General features: G+C 31.4%; 15 protein-coding genes across 15 annotated transcripts; 9 read left to right on the top strand and 6 right to left on the bottom strand.

The window, feature by feature from the left end:
* Window positions 1-7: 7 nt before the first annotated feature.
* Chro.50271 (cinnamyl-alcohol dehydrogenase) lies at window positions 8-1,342 on the bottom strand. The annotated part of the gene is made up of 1 exon (XM_663364.1): window positions 8-1,342. The coding sequence occupies one exon, from the start codon at window positions 1,340-1,342 to the stop codon at window positions 8-10; it is 1,335 nt and encodes a 444-aa protein (XP_668456.1).
* Window positions 1,343-1,586: 244 nt separating this feature from the next.
* Chro.50272 (WD-40 repeat protein family / small nuclear ribonucleoprotein Prp4p-related) lies at window positions 1,587-2,906 on the top strand. The annotated part of the gene is made up of 1 exon (XM_663365.1): window positions 1,587-2,906. One exon carries the CDS (start codon window positions 1,587-1,589, stop codon window positions 2,904-2,906), a length of 1,320 nt encoding a protein of 439 aa, XP_668457.1.
* A 19-nt stretch (window positions 2,907-2,925) lies between these two features.
* Window positions 2,926-4,656, bottom strand: Chro.50273 (hypothetical protein). The annotated part of the gene is made up of 1 exon (XM_663366.1): window positions 2,926-4,656. One exon carries the CDS (start codon window positions 4,654-4,656, stop codon window positions 2,926-2,928), a length of 1,731 nt encoding a protein of 576 aa, XP_668458.1.
* A 393-nt stretch (window positions 4,657-5,049) lies between these two features.
* On the top strand, window positions 5,050-5,805 carry Chro.50274 (hypothetical protein). The annotated part of the gene is made up of 1 exon (XM_663367.1): window positions 5,050-5,805. The coding sequence occupies one exon, from the start codon at window positions 5,050-5,052 to the stop codon at window positions 5,803-5,805; it is 756 nt and encodes a 251-aa protein (XP_668459.1).
* A 14-nt stretch (window positions 5,806-5,819) lies between these two features.
* On the bottom strand, window positions 5,820-7,310 carry Chro.50275 (hypothetical protein). The annotated part of the gene is made up of 1 exon (XM_663368.1): window positions 5,820-7,310. One exon carries the CDS (start codon window positions 7,308-7,310, stop codon window positions 5,820-5,822), a length of 1,491 nt encoding a protein of 496 aa, XP_668460.1.
* Window positions 7,311-7,497: 187 nt separating this feature from the next.
* On the top strand, window positions 7,498-8,583 carry Chro.50276 (hypothetical protein). Its single annotated transcript, XM_663369.1, has 1 exon — window positions 7,498-8,583. The coding sequence occupies one exon, from the start codon at window positions 7,498-7,500 to the stop codon at window positions 8,581-8,583; it is 1,086 nt and encodes a 361-aa protein (XP_668461.1).
* Window positions 8,584-9,024: 441 nt separating this feature from the next.
* Chro.50278 (GM01605p) lies at window positions 9,025-10,356 on the bottom strand. Its single annotated transcript, XM_663370.1, has 1 exon — window positions 9,025-10,356. The coding sequence occupies one exon, from the start codon at window positions 10,354-10,356 to the stop codon at window positions 9,025-9,027; it is 1,332 nt and encodes a 443-aa protein (XP_668462.1).
* A 193-nt stretch (window positions 10,357-10,549) lies between these two features.
* Chro.50279 (hypothetical protein) lies at window positions 10,550-11,311 on the bottom strand. The annotated part of the gene is made up of 1 exon (XM_663371.1): window positions 10,550-11,311. The coding sequence occupies one exon, from the start codon at window positions 11,309-11,311 to the stop codon at window positions 10,550-10,552; it is 762 nt and encodes a 253-aa protein (XP_668463.1).
* A 205-nt stretch (window positions 11,312-11,516) lies between these two features.
* Chro.50280 (hypothetical protein) lies at window positions 11,517-12,176 on the top strand. Its single annotated transcript, XM_663372.1, has 1 exon — window positions 11,517-12,176. The coding sequence occupies one exon, from the start codon at window positions 11,517-11,519 to the stop codon at window positions 12,174-12,176; it is 660 nt and encodes a 219-aa protein (XP_668464.1).
* Window positions 12,177-12,323: 147 nt separating this feature from the next.
* Window positions 12,324-13,409, top strand: Chro.50281 (hypothetical protein). Its single annotated transcript, XM_663373.1, has 1 exon — window positions 12,324-13,409. One exon carries the CDS (start codon window positions 12,324-12,326, stop codon window positions 13,407-13,409), a length of 1,086 nt encoding a protein of 361 aa, XP_668465.1.
* Window positions 13,410-13,446: 37 nt separating this feature from the next.
* On the top strand, window positions 13,447-14,094 carry Chro.50282 (hypothetical protein). The annotated part of the gene is made up of 1 exon (XM_663374.1): window positions 13,447-14,094. The coding sequence occupies one exon, from the start codon at window positions 13,447-13,449 to the stop codon at window positions 14,092-14,094; it is 648 nt and encodes a 215-aa protein (XP_668466.1).
* An 86-nt stretch (window positions 14,095-14,180) lies between these two features.
* On the top strand, window positions 14,181-14,423 carry Chro.50283 (hypothetical protein). Its single annotated transcript, XM_663375.1, has 1 exon — window positions 14,181-14,423. The coding sequence occupies one exon, from the start codon at window positions 14,181-14,183 to the stop codon at window positions 14,421-14,423; it is 243 nt and encodes an 80-aa protein (XP_668467.1).
* Chro.50284 (hypothetical protein) lies at window positions 14,392-15,609 on the top strand. Its single annotated transcript, XM_663376.1, has 1 exon — window positions 14,392-15,609. One exon carries the CDS (start codon window positions 14,392-14,394, stop codon window positions 15,607-15,609), a length of 1,218 nt encoding a protein of 405 aa, XP_668468.1.
* A 134-nt stretch (window positions 15,610-15,743) lies between these two features.
* On the top strand, window positions 15,744-17,264 carry Chro.50285 (hypothetical protein). The annotated part of the gene is made up of 1 exon (XM_663377.1): window positions 15,744-17,264. One exon carries the CDS (start codon window positions 15,744-15,746, stop codon window positions 17,262-17,264), a length of 1,521 nt encoding a protein of 506 aa, XP_668469.1.
* Window positions 17,265-17,343: 79 nt separating this feature from the next.
* Window positions 17,344-19,659, bottom strand: Chro.50286 (hypothetical protein). Its single annotated transcript, XM_663378.1, has 1 exon — window positions 17,344-19,659. One exon carries the CDS (start codon window positions 19,657-19,659, stop codon window positions 17,344-17,346), a length of 2,316 nt encoding a protein of 771 aa, XP_668470.1.
* Window positions 19,660-21,544: the final 1,885 nt, after the last annotated feature.

Raw genomic sequence — 21,544 nt, forward strand, 5'->3', positions numbered from 1 at the left:
TTCAATTTTATTTCTTGATGTCAAACTTGTTTGTTAAATCATTACATGTATCTCTTACCGATTCGAATGTCGACAAAAATTTGTAATTAGGTAGATGCGATAATAACCTACCATTGCTAAGTAATATTCTTTTTCCTAATGATGTTTTCAAAAAATCTTTCTCATTTTTTGAAGTGAATAAGGGAAGAATAATTTTGGCTATGAAATTAGGAAGGGAATGATTAGGTGGGTTTAGCTGAGGTGAGATGTGTTTTATCATTCTAGAAATATCGAGAAATGTATACATTCCTTCGATACAAATAAATCTCCCGGAAAATTTGCCAGACTCGAAAAGCCTAATATGTATTTCTGCGACATCTCTTACATCAACCCACCCTGTCTGTAAGTCTACAGTCAGTGGCATTCTACCGGTAATCATATTGTAAATCCATTGAACCGATTGATTTACATCACTTCTATAAGAAGGACCAATTACCATACCCGGGTTCACAACTATTAGATTTAGTGACTTACGGCATTCATCCACTACCTTATAAGCTATTTTCTCTGCTTCAACCTTGCTGTACAAATATGGGTGTATCAAAGGATTACAATCTTCATTCCAATCAATCTCAGAATATACTTTTCCATCTTTATAAGCACCTACAACCGCGGCAATTGATGAAGTTAGAACAACAGTCTTTACATCATCACACATACAGCATGCATGAATAACATTTTTTGTTCCAATAATTGCAGGATCTATAATTTCATATGGATCCTTACAATCCATTTTATATGGAGACGCGCAATGAATCACAATTCTACATCCCTTAACCAACTCTTTCCAGCATTCACTATTTAATAAATCTGCTTCATAAAGCATTAAATTCTCATCAGCAAAATGGAAATTTAATAAAGAGTCAGAATTTTGGCTATTTTTCGATCTTGTTGTTGCACGAACTTTATATCCTCTAAGCAACAATCGCTCCACAATATGTGATGCAATAAATCCTGTTGCTCCAGTAACAAGAACAATAGTGTTGTTGTTGTTTTTATCGTAAACCAATGGTTCCATGCAAGAATAAACTTCTCCTTGAACTGCATACTCTGAAATATTATGAGAGTTATTTACGCCATTATGCTCTCTGATTGGGTAGTCAACATTATGTTTAACTTTAACATCTTCACAGCAATTGTATTCAGCTTCTGTGTGTAATGGAATTTTTTCAATAATTGGTTTTGTGCTAATATCTTGATTTACGTCAAAAGTAGCGTTTATCTTTTCATTTTTATTTTCTTTAGACATATTTGGAATACTACTACTCAAAATTTCTTGCTTATATCCTTGATTTTCTGTCATAAATCCAACTATTAATATTTCTTAATTTCTCGTAAAAAAGAAAAAAATGCTGTTCTAAATTATTGCGGTAATCATTTTCCTCACTTAAGGGGAGTAAAACAAATAAAGCCGAATTCTTGTAATATATCGATACCATTCAGTGAATTTTAAGGAGATGATTAATATTTGAGCTACTTTGTATAAGATTTGATTATTTAATATTATCAATCTTTGTATGTTATAATTTGTTGTCTTCATTCCAAGTATGAATTACATATTTATCAACTCAGCTGTTTCTACAAATGATGAAATTGTAAAACTTCAACTTCGCGAACTTGGAGAACCGATATGCTACTTTGGAGAAGACCAGTATAGAAGAAGAGAAAGGCTATCCAATTTAATTGAAAGGCAAAAAAACTCCACTGAAGTAATTAAGGATTCTGTCAAGCCCTTGGCAAAAGAGACATTTTTTTCAGAAGGAACAGATGAATTGATATCTTTTAGGAAGGAAATTCTCGCATTATCGATTAAGAAATCATATTACAGATTAAAATATACTAGAGAGTTTTCTGAAAAAATCTTAACAAAAGAAAAGGATGATTTTTTAACCCGTTTCACGCTGAATATCAGACAAAACGTTTGTGAAATGTGTGATACTAGATATATATTGGGATGCAGCATTTCTCCGTTGGAAGACAAAATTGCCACATATGGCTTGAGTGGAGATTTGAAAGTTTGGGATTCAAAAGAATTAATTCAGGACTTTTCCCTAAAATCTCATAAGCATAGCATTACAGATGTAAACTGGATTGTTACAGACGAGGGAAATTCAAAACTATTTTCTTGCGATTTAAATGCAAACATATTTTTATGGAATAACAGTCAAGTGGAAAATAAATACATCGGACATGAAGATCAGGTAAATAAAATCGTTATACATCCATTTTCGAAACATTTATTTTCTGCTAGCAGTGACGAAACATGGAGAATCTGGGACATTGAAACTTTAAATCAAGTTCAAGTTCAGGAAGGCCACTCTAGACCAATCTTCGGGTTAGATGTGCATCCAGATGGAGCTCTCGTTGTTAGTGGAGATTCTGGAGGGGCATTCAGGATTTGGGATATCCGAACGGGAAGGTCAATATTATCCCAGCTGGCTCACTCAAAGAAAATCATTACCTCTCAGTTTTCTCCAAACTGTGACGCTACATTCATTACATCCTCTCAAGATAATTATATTAAGATTTGGGATTTAAGAAGATTTGACAAACCTTTGTTATCTAGCCTTTTGGGGCATTCGAAACAGATTTCAAAAGTTCAGTACGAACCAAAAAAAGGGAGATACATTGCCTCTGCGTCTTTAGACGAAAGCATCAAAATTTGGTCAACTTCAAAGCTTAAGAATGAGTCTACAACTGACTTTACTTCAAACTTTAGCAGTATAACTTATTCATGCATAAAGCATGTAGATACTAATTCACATAAAATTACAGGTATGGATATTTCTTCAAATGGACAAAGAATTATCACAGTTGGGTTAGACCGCACCATTAGAGTATGGTCTTCAGAAAGTGAAAATTCGTAATATATATTCAAATATCAAATTAAATATCATTTCTAATTATTGAGTCGTTATGTAGCAAAAATTGTTCGTTTTGTGCAGAATTTGTGGGTGTAGCAACAGCTTGTCCATTTAATATTTGTATGGAGCTCAAATGAGTTCCATGTTGATTAGAAAACCCATTTTGTTGAGTTAAAAACCTTGAAACATTTGATTTAGACCTTTTCCTGGGTTTTTCGATTAATTCCGTATCTCTCTTCACTGCTTCATTATTTTGATTAAATTGTGTAGCGATTGAAATATTATTTATATCAGGAATGACAATTTGGCCTGATGTTTGCTCTTGCATTCTAATGGATTTGCCTCTAGTTTTCGAAGAAAAACTTCTTGAATTATTGAGAGCAGGTGATGGAACGGAGGCATGATATTGTCTTCCTGAAGAATTAACTAAAGAGCTTCTATTTTTTTCATCTTGCTCAACTTGATTTGCATGCCCAAACTCGTCATTTTGAATAATTGCATTCCTCAATTTTTCTTGCCAAGCATGTCTGAACGAATTTAGACGTTGTAGTTTTTTTCTTGTTGAAAGTAAAATTAATAAATCGCACCTCATTGCGCAGTATTGTTCTGCAACTTCAATATTTAAAAATGGCAATGGGAAAATATCAAGTTTGAAATGTTTTAAAAAATTCTCTACATCTGAAGAGAATTTCCTAGGAAGATTGGAAATATATTGAAAGCATAATGCCCCTACAGTCGTAACGCCACTTTTCTTTGGGCCGAATGAATCATGTAATTTGAGCTTTGAGATGAACTTAAACTCTTGCTCAATTTCATTTTCAATTTCAACCAAATCCCCTACGCATTTTTGTATATGCATACTCCCTTTCTTGTTATTGTGTTGATTAGGCTTTGGCTGAATATCAGAAATAATTTTCTTGGCATTTTTCCTTGTATTTCGATCATTAAAACTTTCAATCAAAGCAATTCTTCTATTTCTATCTTGCTCAAAATTATACGAATATCTAATATATGGATGCCGGCTACGTTCCTCCTTGAGAGAAGCAAGAATTGATGGGTCAGGAGAATTTCCAAGAGCTCTCCTTCTAGAGTCGAAGCTGAGTTCAACCAACTTTTTTGAAACAGAGTAATATCTTTGTTTAAGTTGTTCCAGTGTACGTTGTTTCCCAGATGGTGGAATATATCTGTCGTGAATAACGATAAATCTTAAGTCGAATTCCTTACACAAGTCAAATAGTAAATAGGTATCATCTTCTGTCCAATCAGGATCTATATCCTTGATAAATTTGTTGTATTGGTCTGATTGAATGCTATAAATGGTTGGATGCTTATTAAACTTCGAAAAATAATAAGTACTCGTATGGCTATCTTTTTGCAAAGTATCATCTGTGGGAGTAAGAACAGAGTTATTTTCTTTCGTTAATTTATCTTTTAAATTCAATTCTTTATTTCCGCTAATGCAAACCTCTTGCTTGTTTGAACTTTGTACTTTTGACCAGTGATATAATTTAAGAGAATCATTTCGTGCGCTGTTCCGAAATTTAACCCATTCCCAATTAGATATAGGTTTTTGTTTTGATGAAATTCCAATTGAAGTATTAATAGGAATGCTAACCATCTCTAAATTTGGACTTTTAAGTGCTTTCTTTCCATAATTACCAGGTGAATCATCATTCTTCAGCTTCTCATTCATCTGGGAAACTATTTTTATATTGGGAGTGACGCCCAAAATATCACGAATGATGGGCCCCATATTGTTTAACTTTGTTTCGCAAATCTAATGCTAATTTCTTTAAGCGCTTTAGAAATAGCAGGGCAAATAATGTTTTCTATTAATATTCATCAACAGAAGTCTATAACAGAATACGTATTTAATGCTATTCAAAAATCTCATCAAGTTTATTTCTGAAATTTATCAAGGGTAATTAAAGCCAAAAAGCTTAATTTTGGGTATTCTTAGTGTACTAATTATTAAAGCCTTTAATAATACCTGCATAAATATTGTATTTGGGTGATCAATCTAATTCATTTTGAAATACTTTTTAAGTATATAATAAAGCTTTCGCTATTTGGGAAGGTTTTATTCAATCTTATAATAAAGCAAGAATTTATTACAAAAAAAATTTTAAGTTCATCATTTAGCATCATGCCGTATTCAAATAATTCATTTTTTTCGCATGAACAGGTAGAAAATATAATTCAGGAAAATAAACAGTTAATTTACGGAATCAACTCATTTAAAAAAAATGATAGACATGAAGAATTTTTGAGAGTATTACTTTCAAGGCTACAAAAAAATTTGTTCTTGCTTGCACACTTAAGTAACCAGCCTAAGGCTCCAAATCACCTAACCGTTAATGATCTTCTAAGACCAGTATTTTCCTGTGATTATTCATCAGAAAATAAGAGGGCAACTCCCCAACAAACAATTTCCAATAGAGCACCAAACATAGCTTTAAATTCGCCTATTTTATCATCAAACACTTCTCAACCAATTTATTTTGAAGCTAATAATGTAGATTTTAGGATAAACGACCAAAAAATTTCTGACCAACAAAATTTACAATCGTGTGAAAACCCAAATATCATTTCAAATCCTCAATTATCAAAATTGTGTTATGAACCTATCGCATCAATATCACCAGAATTTGATCCTCAAAACGGTATAGGAATATTAATAGGAAACTCCTCCTCAAGTCCTAATTATATTCAGACTCAGAACAATGAACATTTCATATGTAGATACTGCCAACGAAAATGCAGAAATCAAAGTGGACTTACACAGCATACGATGAAAGTTCACCCCGATGCACCTGAAGTGCAACATCTTTTAAAGCAAGCGCAATCAAGGTCAAGTCCTAACCCACTTTCTATAATTAATATTAGCTCATCAACATACTAAATTCCCAAACTCATCTAAAGCAGTATATTATAAACATCTTTACTAGAAATTTCAAAGTCACTAACTTTGGTATTTAGTGGTTCAATCTTTAACCCTTCAGAATTTTTAAGTTTCATATCTCTTTTTACTATTGGTCTTCCATAGCTCTTCCATTTCTTATTCTTTGAAACTTCTGTATTCATGGAGTGTTGTATGCTTTCAATAATTTTTTGTCTTGGAATGCATGGCATTTCTTGATGACGTAAATTTGGAATTGGCCTACCTAGATAACTAAATACAGTTGAATGTTTATTATTTTCAGTTATGTTACCTATCATATTTAATTTCTTAATTTTATAATCATAAATTGGATCATAAATTTTATTTCTTGAGCACGTTTCTATTTTATTTTTTATTTCATCTTTTAATTCACTGTTTGTTTTTAATTTCAATAATTGTATAAATGCAGGGTGTATGGTGTCAGTTTGCATCCAGTCAATTTTACGGAAGTGCATATGATTTAAGTTTGTATTGTTTTTCATTGGATCCCAAATACCCTCTTGGAGATTTTTCGAAATTACTTCTTTTTCCTGTGGACTAATTTCATCTTCAAAGTTATTTGGAGCTCCACCTTCAACTCTTCCAAACTGTAATAATTTGTCAGGTGATTCAAAATCTTCTGGCAATCCTTCCCCTCCATGTGATCTTCTTATTTGAAGTGCTTCTTGTAACGTCAGTACTTCTCTATAAGGTTTTTCTTCTAGTTGTTCCTTACTTATATCCACACAAAAAATTGTTTCACTTTCTGAAAAATCCAGTTCTTTTAATTCACCAAATTGCCTAATAATTTTCCAAGCTACTTCATTAAGACGATTTACTTTTGCCTCCTGTAACAATATTTTGTTTTGTGCTGTCTCGAGTTTCCTGTTCAAGTTTATTGATTTTTCATCAAATTTATCCATGACTTGGTCAATTAATAAATTTGTATTTTTAGTAAAATGGTCTAATAAACTCTGCATAACATTTATTTTTTTCTTTAGAGTACCATGAATTAGTGGTTTTAGTGTCTCACTTAACTCTAAATTATCCAAATTTTTTTTATATATTGTCTCGATCAAAACGTTTGATTCTTTGAAATCAGATTTTAGTCCATCACTTTTGGCAAGATCTAACAAAAAATATTCTTTTTTTGTTGGATCTTTATTTGAAAACGAAATAAAAAAGTCGAAAAATCTGAAAAACTTCAATTCCTCTAATATAACAAGATTTTCCACAATTTTTGCTAACTTTCTTAGCTGACTCGAGTTGAACGTTCCAACAGGAATGCCTACAATAATATCTTCACTTGATGCATTCAAGCCTTTAGGTGGCAGTGTTAAACATGAAAATTTTAACTGACCACCTAAACATTCTAAATCATTATAGCAGCCATTTGAAGACAACTTAATCAAGTCAAGAGTGAAATAATCTTCTACCTTTTCTAAACATGATTGAAATAAACCACTATTCTCATAATGATTTTTCATTACTCTTAGAAATAATCATTTATTCAAATATGAAGCACTATACTATTTTTTTTTTTTAATCTATTATCACCCATAATTACACACCAAATTTATTTAAAAAAATGTAAAAACTAAAGATAAATTTTACAAATATATTAAAAAAAAATGTTTCCACACGATTTATTACAATATATATTTAGATATTAAAATGGCTATTTTATTTTTATCTTCTTTTTCATGTTGTAAATCGAATGAGATGGATCACAAGAAAGGAAACATTTCAAATCTAATATTTCCATTTCTTAAAATTTATAAAAAGTCATTTTTAAATATTGTAAACATAAATGATTTAAGAAATTCAAAATCTGTATTAAATGTCTATTGCAAAAACAAAAATAACGATATATACTTCATCATTAAACTATTAAAATATGTTTACATTAAGGAAAAAAATATACAAAAAAAAAAATGGATATCCAACCAATTAAAAAAAATTATGTTTTATAAAGAATATAATAATGAATCGAGCTCTAGTTTACAATCAGAAATTTTTAACGAAAGAAGTGAAATATCAGAAAATCATTTATTAAATTGGAGATTTGATATGATGCCTATGCATAAAGTAATTATTCCAAAGAGAAACAGTATATCAAGAAATCATTTGGCATTCCCAATTACACAAGAAAGAAAATTTGTTCCTTTCAATTCAAGATTAGGTACTAATCAATTTTGTTTGCCTAAATTATGCAGGAATGGATTCCTTAAAGACATAATCAAAATAAATGATATAAAAAATGATTATCGAAATAATTATTGTGTATGGAATCCTGGCAAGTTATTGCTTTCAAAAAGTTCAAATATATTAGCTCAGAAGCCTATAAGAAATAATTTAATTTTTATGAAACCAATTATTAAAGGTATAAAAAGAGAAGATTATATAGGAAGCAACAATGCATTTTTAATAAATCTCACCAACTCAAAAATTCCAATTATTCCTACAATCTCCAGTAGTAATCCCATTAATTACAAGTTAAGGGCAGCGTCTTCAGTGCAAAAAAAGAGTGAATCCATCCCAATTCAGATAAAAAAGGCAGCAAATATATTTCCAGAAGATTCAGTGGGAAATACAGAATGGAACAAATACGGTGACGGAAGAGACCGTATAAGTAGGAACGCAAGAGAAACAAATACCAAATATCCCCTATATGATAGAAACTGTCAAAATGAAGGAATATTTGGAAAAGACATACGAGAAAGGGTTAGGTTAAAAGGACCACTTGGATACAAAAAATAAATCGGCAATCAAATCCAAGAATTATAGCCAGTGACAGGTCAGGATTAACGATAACGCAAGACATAATCTTGCTTAATTAGCCCCGGTTATTACCAGCATTTAGTATCACTTTAATGATTTATCCAAGATATACAAATATCTTGGTCTGTTCAAAAAAGTTTCATTTGCACTCGTTTTTAAATATAGTCGTAAAAAGCTTAATTTGTTAAATTATTTTTTATATTTAATTATAAAATTCAGTGACTCGAAGACATAACGTCATTTTATAAATTTGCGACTTTTTTATCGTTATAGGTGAATTTAATTAAAAAAAAAAAATTTTTTTTAAAGAGTATAAACGATTATTTTGTAATTACTAATCATATAATATGTCTAATTAGTTTGCTCTACTATTCTTAATAATATGCAATAAAATATCAATGTGGAACCACAACTTTGTGATTAATTATTGAGCATCCTAATATACTCTTGCTTCAACCTAAGTGAACCAGTCGCAGTTAAGTTGCTACTATCCAAATTTTTACTAGTAGATATTTCAAACCTTTTTCTGAAGTTCTTTTTTGTATCTATATGAGAGTTTTTTTTCTGGGAAATCCATAGGTAACCTTCACTTTTAAATTCCTCAGCTTCGCGAAGTACCTCAATCATAAGTTTCCTTACTCGATCGGCAAATTCTTTAGTTGAAATTTCCTTATTATTCAGCTCGATTGCATGCATTTGCGGCAGCCAATATGCAGATAGTGTTATTTTGCCGTAGTTGCAAAAAAGTAAACATATAAGTACCCAAAATGGGATAATGTCAAATGCCGGCGAGTATGCAGAATATTTGTATAGAAGAACAACTGGTGTTACTGGTGTAAGGGATTCAAATGCGCCTAGCTTAAAGGGAATAATGCTACTGCCATTTGTTGTTGTTCCTTCAGGAAATATCACAAGTGGGGTCTTTTCTAGAGAATTAAGATGTTTATTTATTTCACTCCTGAATAATGAACATTTGGAGTCTTTGGCTTTTTCTGAACAAATAATAGTTTCGGATGCTCTAGATTGAACTAATTCAAATCTTCGAAGTTGCCTATCTTGAATTAAATGTTTTGCCTTCGACCTAGTTTCCATACAGCTTCTATCAACATAGATACATCCTATAATGTCTGCAACAGTTCCAAAAATATAGTTTTCACGAATTTCTTTTTGAGCAACAAATCCGCATGAAACATATCTCATAAAAAAGGAAATATCTAAAATTGAAATATGATTAGAAACAATGGTTACAATATCATCAATTGCAGGTAAGCCGTCTGATTTTTGATAACTGTATATTATTTTCCCAGAATCATCAATGCCATTCTTTTCTAATACAAAGTGATCCACTTCTAGGACGCCCAAAAGTCGAAGCGTAAAAAACCCTACAAATTTAACAATTAGTATATGAATATAATTGTATAAATGAGCTTCATTTATCCAAGGAAATATACTTCCAATTAACTTTAAAGAAAGTAAAATCGTTATTACTACAATTGTTGTAAGACATAATACAAATATTCGAAGTGGGCAGTAAAGAATTGATCCAAGTACAGAATACAATAAAGAAATATTTTCATGGTCTAATCTTTCGCAGAAACTAAATTTTGATTGGTTAATATTTTTCAACTTATTTGGACTGCGTTTAATATAAACATTGTATGAGTATGTAAACCAAAGTACTGAGAATGCTGATAGGCCGGCATAAATTTTGAAAACAAATGAAATATTTTCGAGTAGAGTATGCAATGACATAAAATATAATTATTATTTTATAATTCGAATAAAGATATTCAATTATTCACAACTTAAAAAATAACTGTAATAATTCGGCGGTAATGTTTTTTTTAAGATGCCTATAGGTACGATAATACAAAAGTTATTCTTTTATTTCCGAAAAAAATCGCAATAATGCATTCTCAAAAATAATAAATATAGTAATAAGTTGTTAGTTATTTGAGTTACCAAACAAATTCGAGTATAGTTTTTTAATATTAAATTCTTTTCTCTCGAAAATTCGGTTAAATGAATTAGAAGTATTATAATTATACTCTTTCGAACTATCCTCAGAGGTAGTATTTGTTAGACAAATATTTTCAGAGCGACTACTTATATTTATGGCAAACCTGGGTTCAATTGAACTACAAATCCCCTTTGGAACGGAAGTCTCTGATTCGTTATAAAGTCTTTTAATGAACGAACGCTTAGCTGCTATTTCTTCATCTTCTTTGATAATCTTTTTTAATAAAGGTACCCACCACATATGGTTTACATGAATTTCACTCGGTCCGCCATCTTTATGAGGAAGGAGCAAATAATCCTTATTTTCTCTGACAAACTCTTCTCTTTGTTGCTCAGTCTTTATTAGTTCGTGACTAAAGCGGCAGTCTTTAAGATTCCTACAAAACCCAACAGTATTTAAGTATCTACAAGGAAACTTCGATATTTCATGACTATACTGGCAATCGCTCTTTGAACATTTTCCCGATATAAAATACCAGCAAAGCTTCTTCTTCGTAATAGGAATAGTCGAATGTTTGAATTGACAAGAACTTCCATTTTTACACCTTCCTTTAATAAAATAAGTACATAACTGAAGCCTATTTGGTTTATGTGATGCAAAACCTAACTTCTTAGTAATTTTTTTTTTAATCATCTTATCATCCTCTGGGGTTTTAGACATAATCCGAGATAATGCTAGTATATTCATAGATTTGCGTGAATATAAATCAATTACTCGTAAAATAAAGAATATACTAATTTATATATTATCAGTTTTCATTTATTATTCAATAACTCCAAAATTTGGCGCGTAATATGTGGAGATGTGCAATGTCATTATTAGATTTTTCTTTCGTTTACCTAAATGAATTTTTTTTTTCTTAACTAATAATAAGATTGACAAATTATTTTAGATGCACACAAATTTGTTTACAAACAAAAGAGTTAGCGCAGATAATAAGAATGTAAATGTTCAACGTCTTAGGAATGAAAAGGAAAAAATAAAAGAGTGGAATGAAAATTTGACTAATTTAGTTACAAATATCAACCGAAGAGCAAACAATCCAACAGACAAATTGATTAATGCCAACTCCAGGCACAATAAGTACCATGATAATTCCCCAAAAAATATTCCATTTAATGGGCGTTTAAAGGGCGAACAAAAAAAAGCAAATGAACATCTAGAAAATAAATTTAATTTTACGAATCAAAAAAACAACAAAAGCAATTCTCTTGAAGATCAATACACGTTAGCGCTTATTGAAAAACAGAATATTGAAGAGTCATGCAATGAACTCAAAAAGAGGTATAATCAACTTGTTCTCAGATTTGAAGAGGCCATCGAGCAAAAGGAATCATTTAGAGAAGGGCTAAAAAACAAAATAAATGAATATCAAAAACTACAAGAGCTTCATAATGGTACCCAAAGTCTACTTGCTGTGGGGAATAAAGCTCAAGAAGAACTTTATCAAACTCAGAAACAATTTCAAATAATTCTCGGTAAGCGAAATGTTGAATTCTCTAATGTGAAAGATGAACTCGAGGCAAAAAAGACGGAATTCGAAGTAAGTTAAAATATATTAGTTTCTGACTAATTTAATTTTCTTAAGGAACTTGAAAAAAGGTTTGAACTACTTGAAAATGAAAATAAAGAAAAGGACAAAAACATTGACAAAATAAGCAGAGAAAAAAGTGATGTTGAAGAAAAACTATCTAACTTTATGAAGAATAATCAGGATCTGAAAAAAGAAAGAGATCAAATGAAGAGAGAATTGAAAATTTATGAACCTTTATCACGGTCGAAAGAAATGGTCGACAAAATGGCAGCATATCTAGAAACGCTATTAATAAAAAGAAATGAAGTAATTTCAGAAATTACTGAGGATTTATCAAAAAATACAGGAAACCTCACGGAGGAAATTTCAAATATTCGAAAGGATATTGTTGGAATTGAGAACAGTATTCAAAAGTTTTCGAGTATAATTTCTCATTTTAAAAACGATATAATTACAAATGAAAATCGAAGAATTCAAGACTCATATATGCTTGTGAATAGCTTAAAAACACAACTGACAAATTCTAAAGAAAAGATTATTAATCTTAAAAGATTGCTATTTAATAGTGTTGGCCGGCCAGGTAACGCTCTTGAACCTAGTTTAACATTTGAAGTTAGAAATGGCTCAATTTTACATAAATTACAAGGTAGTCATGGCAATACCTTAAAGTGTTATTGCAGAATTGTTGGCACAACATTTGAATACACAACTTCAAGCAACGTTGTGAAAACCATACCTTTGGAAAAAGTGATAGGTATTGATTATGGAAATAACTCTAACTCATTTCGAAGAATTAATCAACCTAAAGGCTTCTTTCACGAGCTGTTTAAACGCCAGACAAAAAGCGAAGCAGAAGAAGACAAGAATGAAGTAATAAATTCTCCGTGGTTGTTTTTTAGCATTCGAATTCTTGATGGATATGATACATTTTGTTCGGATTTCATTGCCAGTTCATTAGAATCTGCAATGTCATGGGTTGTTACTATTGGCCGTTACGCAACATATATACAAAGATCAGTAGGTTTGTTCACATATAATTTCATCCAAACAAAGCAAGAATTTTATAGTGTATCATTAAGGATGAAAGTTATGCATTTATGCAGACAAAAGGAGCTAAACATATCACAACTATACATTATTGCAATACATACAAGCTGTCTTAAGAACCCACAACTTATTAGAAACCAAGCCGCATGGAACAATTTGAAGAATATTATGAGGAGAATTACCAATAAGAAATTTCCAAAGTAAAGAATTCTTGCGCGGTATAACTGAACATTAACAAAATATGAATATTTCAAATTTAATTAATGCTAATGTAGACGAAAAAGGGTTTGTTTCCGATAAACTCAGAGATAATTTCTTCCAAATTGTGAGAAATAGGCCGGAAAATCGAACTTGTTTTGATTGCGAATCCAGGAATCCCACATGGCTTTCATTATCATTTGCTGTATTCATTTGCCTAAATTGTTCCTCTGATCATAGGAAGATGGGAGTGCATATTAGTTTTGTAAGATCATCTGATCTTGATAAATTTACTCCAATTCAGCTAGTGAGGATGGATATTGGTGGAAATGGTCGAGCAAGAAATTATTTCAAACAAGTTTTAGGAGTTAATTTTTCTCCAAAAACTAAAGAATACGCCAGTTCCATATGTGGGAGACAATACAAGCAGATACTAGATTCAGAGATTTCTGAATTTGACAACTTAGGTCCTAAAAATCCAAGTGAGTTTGAACTCATTGATAGAGATAACTATACAGCAAACCCTGAAAAGGTAGATACTCAATCTACTGGAAATGTTCAGACAATAAAGTTCAAATCAATGCCTAGTACTGTTGGCAAATATAATAACATTCAAAAGCAAGGCAGTCTAATAAACCAAAAGGGCCGAAGGTTAGATGAAAATTTTGATTTTGATTCTTTGGTTTCATAGTTATAGACATTTCATACTCATTTCAAAAAACATTGCCGCTCCTTCTTTTTCGATTACCATTTATCTGTGAGCAAATATTACACTAAATGAATTCCTCAAGTTGTAAAACAGATGAAATTGCTGAATATTTTGATGAAGGCGATTTTGGAAATGAAAAACAGCTTATTTTGAATACAGATAGACCAGGAAGCTGCTTTTTTGGAAGATTTAGCGTACCTACTCATGCCCAAAGTATGGTAGGTGCTGTTTTTGTCGATTATGTGACTCCTGTAAGAGTAAGTTATTTCAAATCATCCTATGTTTCATGCCTATATGTTTCAGGATATTGATTCTTTAAGCGTAAAATATGAACCGTCTATTTCCCCCAATAATATAGCTGATCCAAACCAGATAAATATAAGGATTAGAGATAGCAATTCAAAACATTGTATAGGAAGGCAGTTATCACAAAAAAATTCCAATTATGCAGCTATAATTGACAAAGGAACCCACTATGAATTTAAATTTTTGGACGGACTATTCGTATTTGACCCTAGCATTAAGGGAAAGAACGAAAGTAATTCAGATGTTGCAGAAAATTTAAAGCGTGACTACATTTCTAGAGAGGCTGCTGTGACCGCTCGTATACAAGAATCGTCTAATAAAATGAGAATTAAACTTGAAAACGACGCTGAAGACGATCAAACACCTGAAAGCGATACAAATAAAGATCTAGGCACTTTTAATAGCTCTTGCGAAAATAATGTAATTCCTGGAGTAATGAGAGGAATATTGGATGATATCTACGATAAAGATTTTGGTCTTAAACGACAAGAAAAAAAAAGAAAAATTTCTGCGATGCTAAACAAAGAGAATTCAGATGACTCACGTATCGTTGTATCTGCTCTTTCATTAACTACGTTAAAGAGTGGTGATTACTGGGACTATGATGGAGACGGAAAAATGAGTGATGATGAGGGTTATATAGAAAAAAATGAAATGGATGAAAAGTTCGAGGAAGAGCACAACCCAAATTTAGTTAACGGAAATGATTACTCTAATTCAGAAGACGATGAAGGCCCAGATGGAATTTTAACAGAATATGGACAAACTCTTAAGACAATGATAGCTAATCAACAAGATATGGAAGCTGATGAAGAACTGAATCTGTATTCTGATGAGATTGATGACGATGTTGAAAGTAAAAGTAATATTAGTAGTTCCGCTCCGGTTACAGTTAACACGAATATACAATTTGAAATACAAAAAAAGACAGTAAAGTCTCCAACAGCATTATCCTCTTCAATTAATGGTTTTTCAAGGAGTCTTGAGGCAGAAGTTATTCGTAAACTTAGCCTTGCAGGAGGCAGGATGCAAATCAAGCCTTTCCTTGATGCAATGAAGGTTAAGAAGAAAAATAAATACTTTGAGGAAATACAGGAAATCATTAAAAAGGTTGCAGATACTCACACCGAATACCATTCAAATATGAAAATAAGCTACATTACTCTTAAAAGCAATTATCGTCAGAGGTGATCTAAAAGAAAATCTTGAGCTATGACCGTCCTGTCTAACTTTTATTTTCACACAAAATAATTATTTTTTTTATAGATATCTTGATTTGTTAATATTCCCTCGTTTTTTTATGTATTTTATAGCTAAACATTCAAATGTCCCTCTTCAAAGATGAAAATATGGAGGAAAATTATTTTTTTGTGCTAATCACAAACTTTCCAGTGCTTAGTTTGACGATTGGAATTGTGCTTACTATTGTGGGGTCTTGCTTTATGGCATTTGGAAATGCATATATGAAGAAAGGTCTTCATATCCAACAGCAAAAATGTATCAACAATTCTCAAACTAACGTTTATAGTATGGCTTATAATGAAGTTACATGGTGGATAGGTGTTATTTCATATGCTTTTGGGGCAATTGTTCATATTATTGCACTCGGGTTTGCGCCAGCCTCAATTTTAGCGCCAATGAATAGTTTTGGTTTAGTTGCTAATGCATTCGCTGCAGCAACTCTGCTTGATGAACAGTTTGGAATTTTTGAATTGATTTCCACAGTAGGGGTCATTTTTGGAATTTGTCTATGTGCAATTGCATCAGTTATTCCGACCGAAGCCCCAACGACTAAATATTCAGGGATTGAATCTTGGTCAGATCCGTATTATTTAATTTATATAATTTTTTGTTTTATTTGTGCATTGGCTGTCTTGATCGTAATCAATAATGAAGAGGCAAAATACAATGAGCAAAAAGAAATTCAAACAAGAAGGGCAATACTGAAATCTCTGGACGAAGATTCGCTTGGTATCATTCCAACTGGGAAAGTATCTCCAAACAATTCACTAAATTTGAACAATCACGCAAAAATAAAAATTACTCTTCCTAAATATCCTAAATATATAAGTATGTTATATGGTTTTTTGGCAGGTCTAATAGGTGCCCAATGTGTCCTCGAAATAAAAGAAATGGTTGCTTGGGGTGAATTTGCTTTGCAGCATACTAAAGATTGGATGTATAACATACAACCGTACCTCGCATTTATATTTTTCTCCACTTCAACTTGGCTTCAGATGCATTTTCTTAATCTGGGTCTCGCTATGGGAGATGCAACTTTGGTTGTGCCTGCATATTACGTATTTTGGACACTTTTTAGTACTTTTGGAGGGTTCACTAAATTTCACGAATTTGAAGGATTTACATTCATAATGACAATAATATTTTCCTTTGGAATTATTATTACCACATCATTCGTAATCGTGATGTCAATCAGAGAAATTCTAGCATTTAAAAAGGCGGTTGACGAAAGTGTAACTGATAACGATGGGATAACGGAAGAAGTTCCAAAATTAGATGGAATGAAAGGAAATATGCTTGACACTCAGCTCCCCCTTGCAATGGGAGTTCTAACTATGATAAATGCAGGAAAGCTCGCAGGAAAATACTTTATGAATGCGTCTGGTCAACTAAGAAAAACGAGAAGTGCATCTGATTTAATAGGCGAAAAAAGAGGATCTATTGAGATTACAACTAGACAAAAAGATATTTGGACTTTACCAAGCAACGTAAATTATTCAAATGCAAACGACCCTAATTCGTCCACTTATCAGAATTCTGTTTGGAGACCAAAGCCTATTAACGAATTAGTTTTCGAAGATGTCGAATACAAAGAAATACCCTAGAATTATAATTTATTAATGGGAATATTAATATTTTAAAACCGATCAATTTATTTCAAATATAAAATTAAAAACAAAATGGCTATGTATCCACCTCATGTGAAGCATGAATAAATTGATTATTCAACTGAAAGACTCCTGCAGTATCATTAACATCGATAACATTAGAGCTAGCTGCTGATTCAGATGGCATTTTATAGCAATTGCAATAATAAGGATACCCACCAATTGAGCAATGCTCGCATGAAGCGCATTGTGTAACATCTTCTCCAAATACATCGCTATATGTTCCAGGGTTAACAATATTTTGCGTTTGTTGAATAATATTAATTTGGCTGTTCTGTTCTTGACCCATTCCATCCGAAATAAATGAGTGTTGAATCTGTTGTATAGGTGATGAAATTTCAAGCGTAGAATTTGGAGTCGTGATTTCATTCGTAGAAAAAACTTGCCTATATAAAGAGATTGATTGATTTGCAGCGATACCATTTATTATAAATCCACCATTAAAATTTTGCTTGTTTATGGATTCCTCTTCAATTGTCTCATTCTGTAGAATTGAGTTGGTTGCGGAATCCGAAGAAAATGCCAAAGGATTAAAATTGAGGTGAGCTCCTTCATTTATGAAATTCTGTTGAAAATGTGACCTGAAAATTCCATTACCCTGTGAAAAATCCCCATACAAATAATTCTCTTTTAATTGTTTTATATTTGGGTTTTCATTTTCATTTTCTAATGATCCAAGCCAGTTTTTGCTATTTGATTTATTCCCGTATCTATCTGCCTTATTTGCGTCAATGTTATTCATCAGAATCTTATTTTGGCTTATATTGCTGAAGAAGGAAGATGGAATTGGAACTTTTGGAATGAAGGAATTTGGATCCAATGGGCTACTTGCATAAATGCCTCTACTCATATCGTTCAATGATAACCCGCTTTTATTTATTGTTTGAATGCAATCCAAAATCTTTGAATTATAATTATTAAACTGCTTGTTAATAATGCAATCTGCACTTTCTGCAATAGGTGTTGCTGATGCAGTAGATACATCGCCAACAATACAGCCATATCTATTAGAAGTTAGAGTCTCACCATCAATATCATGCCCTGATTCTGAAATGTACTGTTTTGTACATCTTGGAGTTAAAGAATTGCTGTCTGAGTTATAATATTGGTTATTTTGAACCCTTACTATTGGAGAATTTGGAAAAGAATAAGATTTGGATGTCAGATTCTGATCCATACCTTTGCTATAAGCATTCTGAAGTTCATTTGCATCATTCAAAAATTTATCTGAATTTATAACATCCCAATCTTCCATATTTCTCTTGCTCATTTTTCTCTTGTTCTTTTTATTGACTAAGCCAACTCCCCCTTTGCTAAATTCATTTACCGAACCAATCGAATTAGGCTGTTTTTCTAAGTTTTCGCAATGGAAACGTAATTTAAGTGGAAGAGATATTAATCCAGAGTATCCTTTACTCAACTGATTTATCATTTGTACATGACCTGATTTCCCGCAAACTATCAACTTGGACATTACATTACTAAGTAATTCCTCGCATTCAAAGGAATAATTCTGTTTTCTTCTCCATGCCATTTGTATAACTTTTGAGTCATTGATGAATAATATATATCGATCATGAATCCTGCCTTTCAAATCTGAAATTGTAGGGCCGACAAATACTTTATGCGAAGAATAATTTTGTTGGGGGCAAAACGTGGCAGCAAAATAGCCACAAGAAGCCATGAAAACGCCATATGAATCATAAACGTTCTTAGAAATTTGAAATGTGTTTGTCTGAGTATCATGCTCCATAATTTTAAAATGGCCCATTAATTTATCATGCGCCTTACCTTTAAATAAACAGCTTCTGCATGGACAAAACACCCACCTCTTAGGCTGCCCTCTAAAAGTCAAACAAATTATATTCCGTTCATGACTTTCTAGTGCTTTTCCTGTTGTTCTCATTTGAATCGAGTCCATAAAAGCTTTGATTTCGCTACTTTCGCTTATGCATAGCCTTCTTAATACAATAGTTCCAAGTTCATAATTGTTCATTATTGTCTTTCTTTCATCTAAAGTCGTTACTGTAGAGAGTAATCTATCGACATCTTCAGGCGATATTAATACGAAATCAGGAACATGTCTTGGCTTCAACTTGCCTCCACGCCTATTGGGATTCACATTTCTATTATACGCGTTGACTTCTGATGAATTGCTTACTATCCCATCTTTTAAGCCATTGTAACCTTGTTTACTTAATTCTACCTCGTTTCGATGTATATTATCCTGGCTTCGAAACCCATTCCTAATTCCAATTATTTGATTCACTGAAATATTTTCATACTCATAAATTATATCACTGTCCACTGAATTACAGTGAAAATCCGACATGTTGATAGACGCAAAATGCGAAAATGTCGAAACTATAATCCAATTATCGCCTAATTTCGTAAAAACGCTTTTGTAATTTAATTCTCTTTCTTTATTGGTTAATTTCTTGTTGCATTATAATTTTAAAAAAATGAGTTAATTTTTATTTATTGTTTTTGTATTTAATTCTATATTTTACTTTATTTTAGACGATATCTTTATTATTTTAATAAATATTTTAAATTATTAGATTTTCCACTTTCGCCACTAGCTAAAGTTATAGATGGTACTCTATACGATACTTAATTATTATTTATTTTGTGGGATAAGCAGCCACCTGACATGCGTGCAGTTGTTCACACAAATGTCGGCAGATAATGATATCTCTATTTTTAGCGGAATCTTGCCTTTAATATCTTTCTAGCACACGTATGTTATTGATGCAAGTTGGCGCCTAACGTGGGGGGCGGTATATTCATGCAAGCATGAATATATGCTAATTACCGGTAAATTACTAAAAAAATTTACATGCAATTTGATGGAATGTCGTTTATTTTAAAAATTCAATTAATGAAAATTTTATCAGACTAAACCCGTAAATATATTAATAATTGTATAAGCTATTTATGTGTTTGCTTCTTTGTAATAGTTTTGTGAAAGATTAAAAATTGTATATAATTGCTTTATATTCTCATTTTATAATCCACAATTAATACCTATAAAAATTAGCGCCCAAATAAATGCACACTAAGTAGACACTAAATGCAAAAATCATGCATGCATCACACATTATTATCTTGTGATGACAAAAATACAAAACTTATTATATCAATAACTTTTGGGTGCAAGGACTTATGATAATAATATATTAATCAATAGGATTTGAGTGTCTATATCCAATAGTTGTATTAGAGGTACATTGTGGTCTATGAAAATAGATTAAAACAATATTACAAAATATATATATTCCATTAAAAAAATATGCGTATATACAATATATATATTTAAATAAATATCTTTGGAAGACTTTCATACAATAAACGTGGACACTCATAACATTTATTAAAACTTTTTATCTTGCAAATTCAATGCTATATTAGATGAAAAAAATTTATTAAGTTATTTAAAAGAATCATCAATATCTGAATCACTGGGACAAAATTATTATTACAACTACTTTTTAACAAGTTCAGGTATTTATTAAGATAGTTCTCAGTGAAATTATTTAAAACAAAGCCGTTTAATAAGTTGTAAAAATGTTTGAAATTAAAAAAACGCCAATAATTGAAATTAAAGAGACGGATACAAGTGAGTCAATTGATAAAATAAAGGAATTATCTTTTAAACGTAATCAGCTTATGCATGGAATAGTTTCAAATCCAGGAATGCAAAATAATCTCAGAATGAATACAAATAATGGAACTACGATTATACGTAAACCTTATGCATCGAAAACTCCAGTTCATAGGCAGAAACCACGTCATGTACCTTCATTCTGTAGTTTTGCTGACTCTATGAATATAAGTTTTGAAAAAGAATTGTTCGAAAAAGTTTCTAATGAGACTGAAAGAAATGTTATCATTTCTCATTATGAGCCCGGAACTATTGGATTAAGAAGGTATGCTGTTACACATCAAGATGAAGTCGATGGTTATATTTTTGACTTTAGTAAGCGTAGCACTAGATTATCTAACGACACAATGGATCGAACAGTTATTACCGTTGGCTTTACAGGTAGAAAGAAAAGGTGGACTCTTTGTCCTTCTTGTGACTGTATCCCAAAAGCTGACAAAAGAGAAAAAATTGTTGGGCAATGGAAAATATTATACCTACCACCGAAAGGTGGTAATTTAATGGTTCCAAGGTGTGTTTACGAAGCATATGGTGATGTTGTAGATGATTGTAA

The sequence above is a fragment of the Cryptosporidium hominis genome, assembly GCF_000006425.1.
Source record: "Cryptosporidium hominis TU502 chromosome 5 CHRO015087, whole genome shotgun sequence".
In the NCBI taxonomy this organism is placed as follows: domain Eukaryota; phylum Apicomplexa; class Conoidasida; order Eucoccidiorida; family Cryptosporidiidae; genus Cryptosporidium; species Cryptosporidium hominis.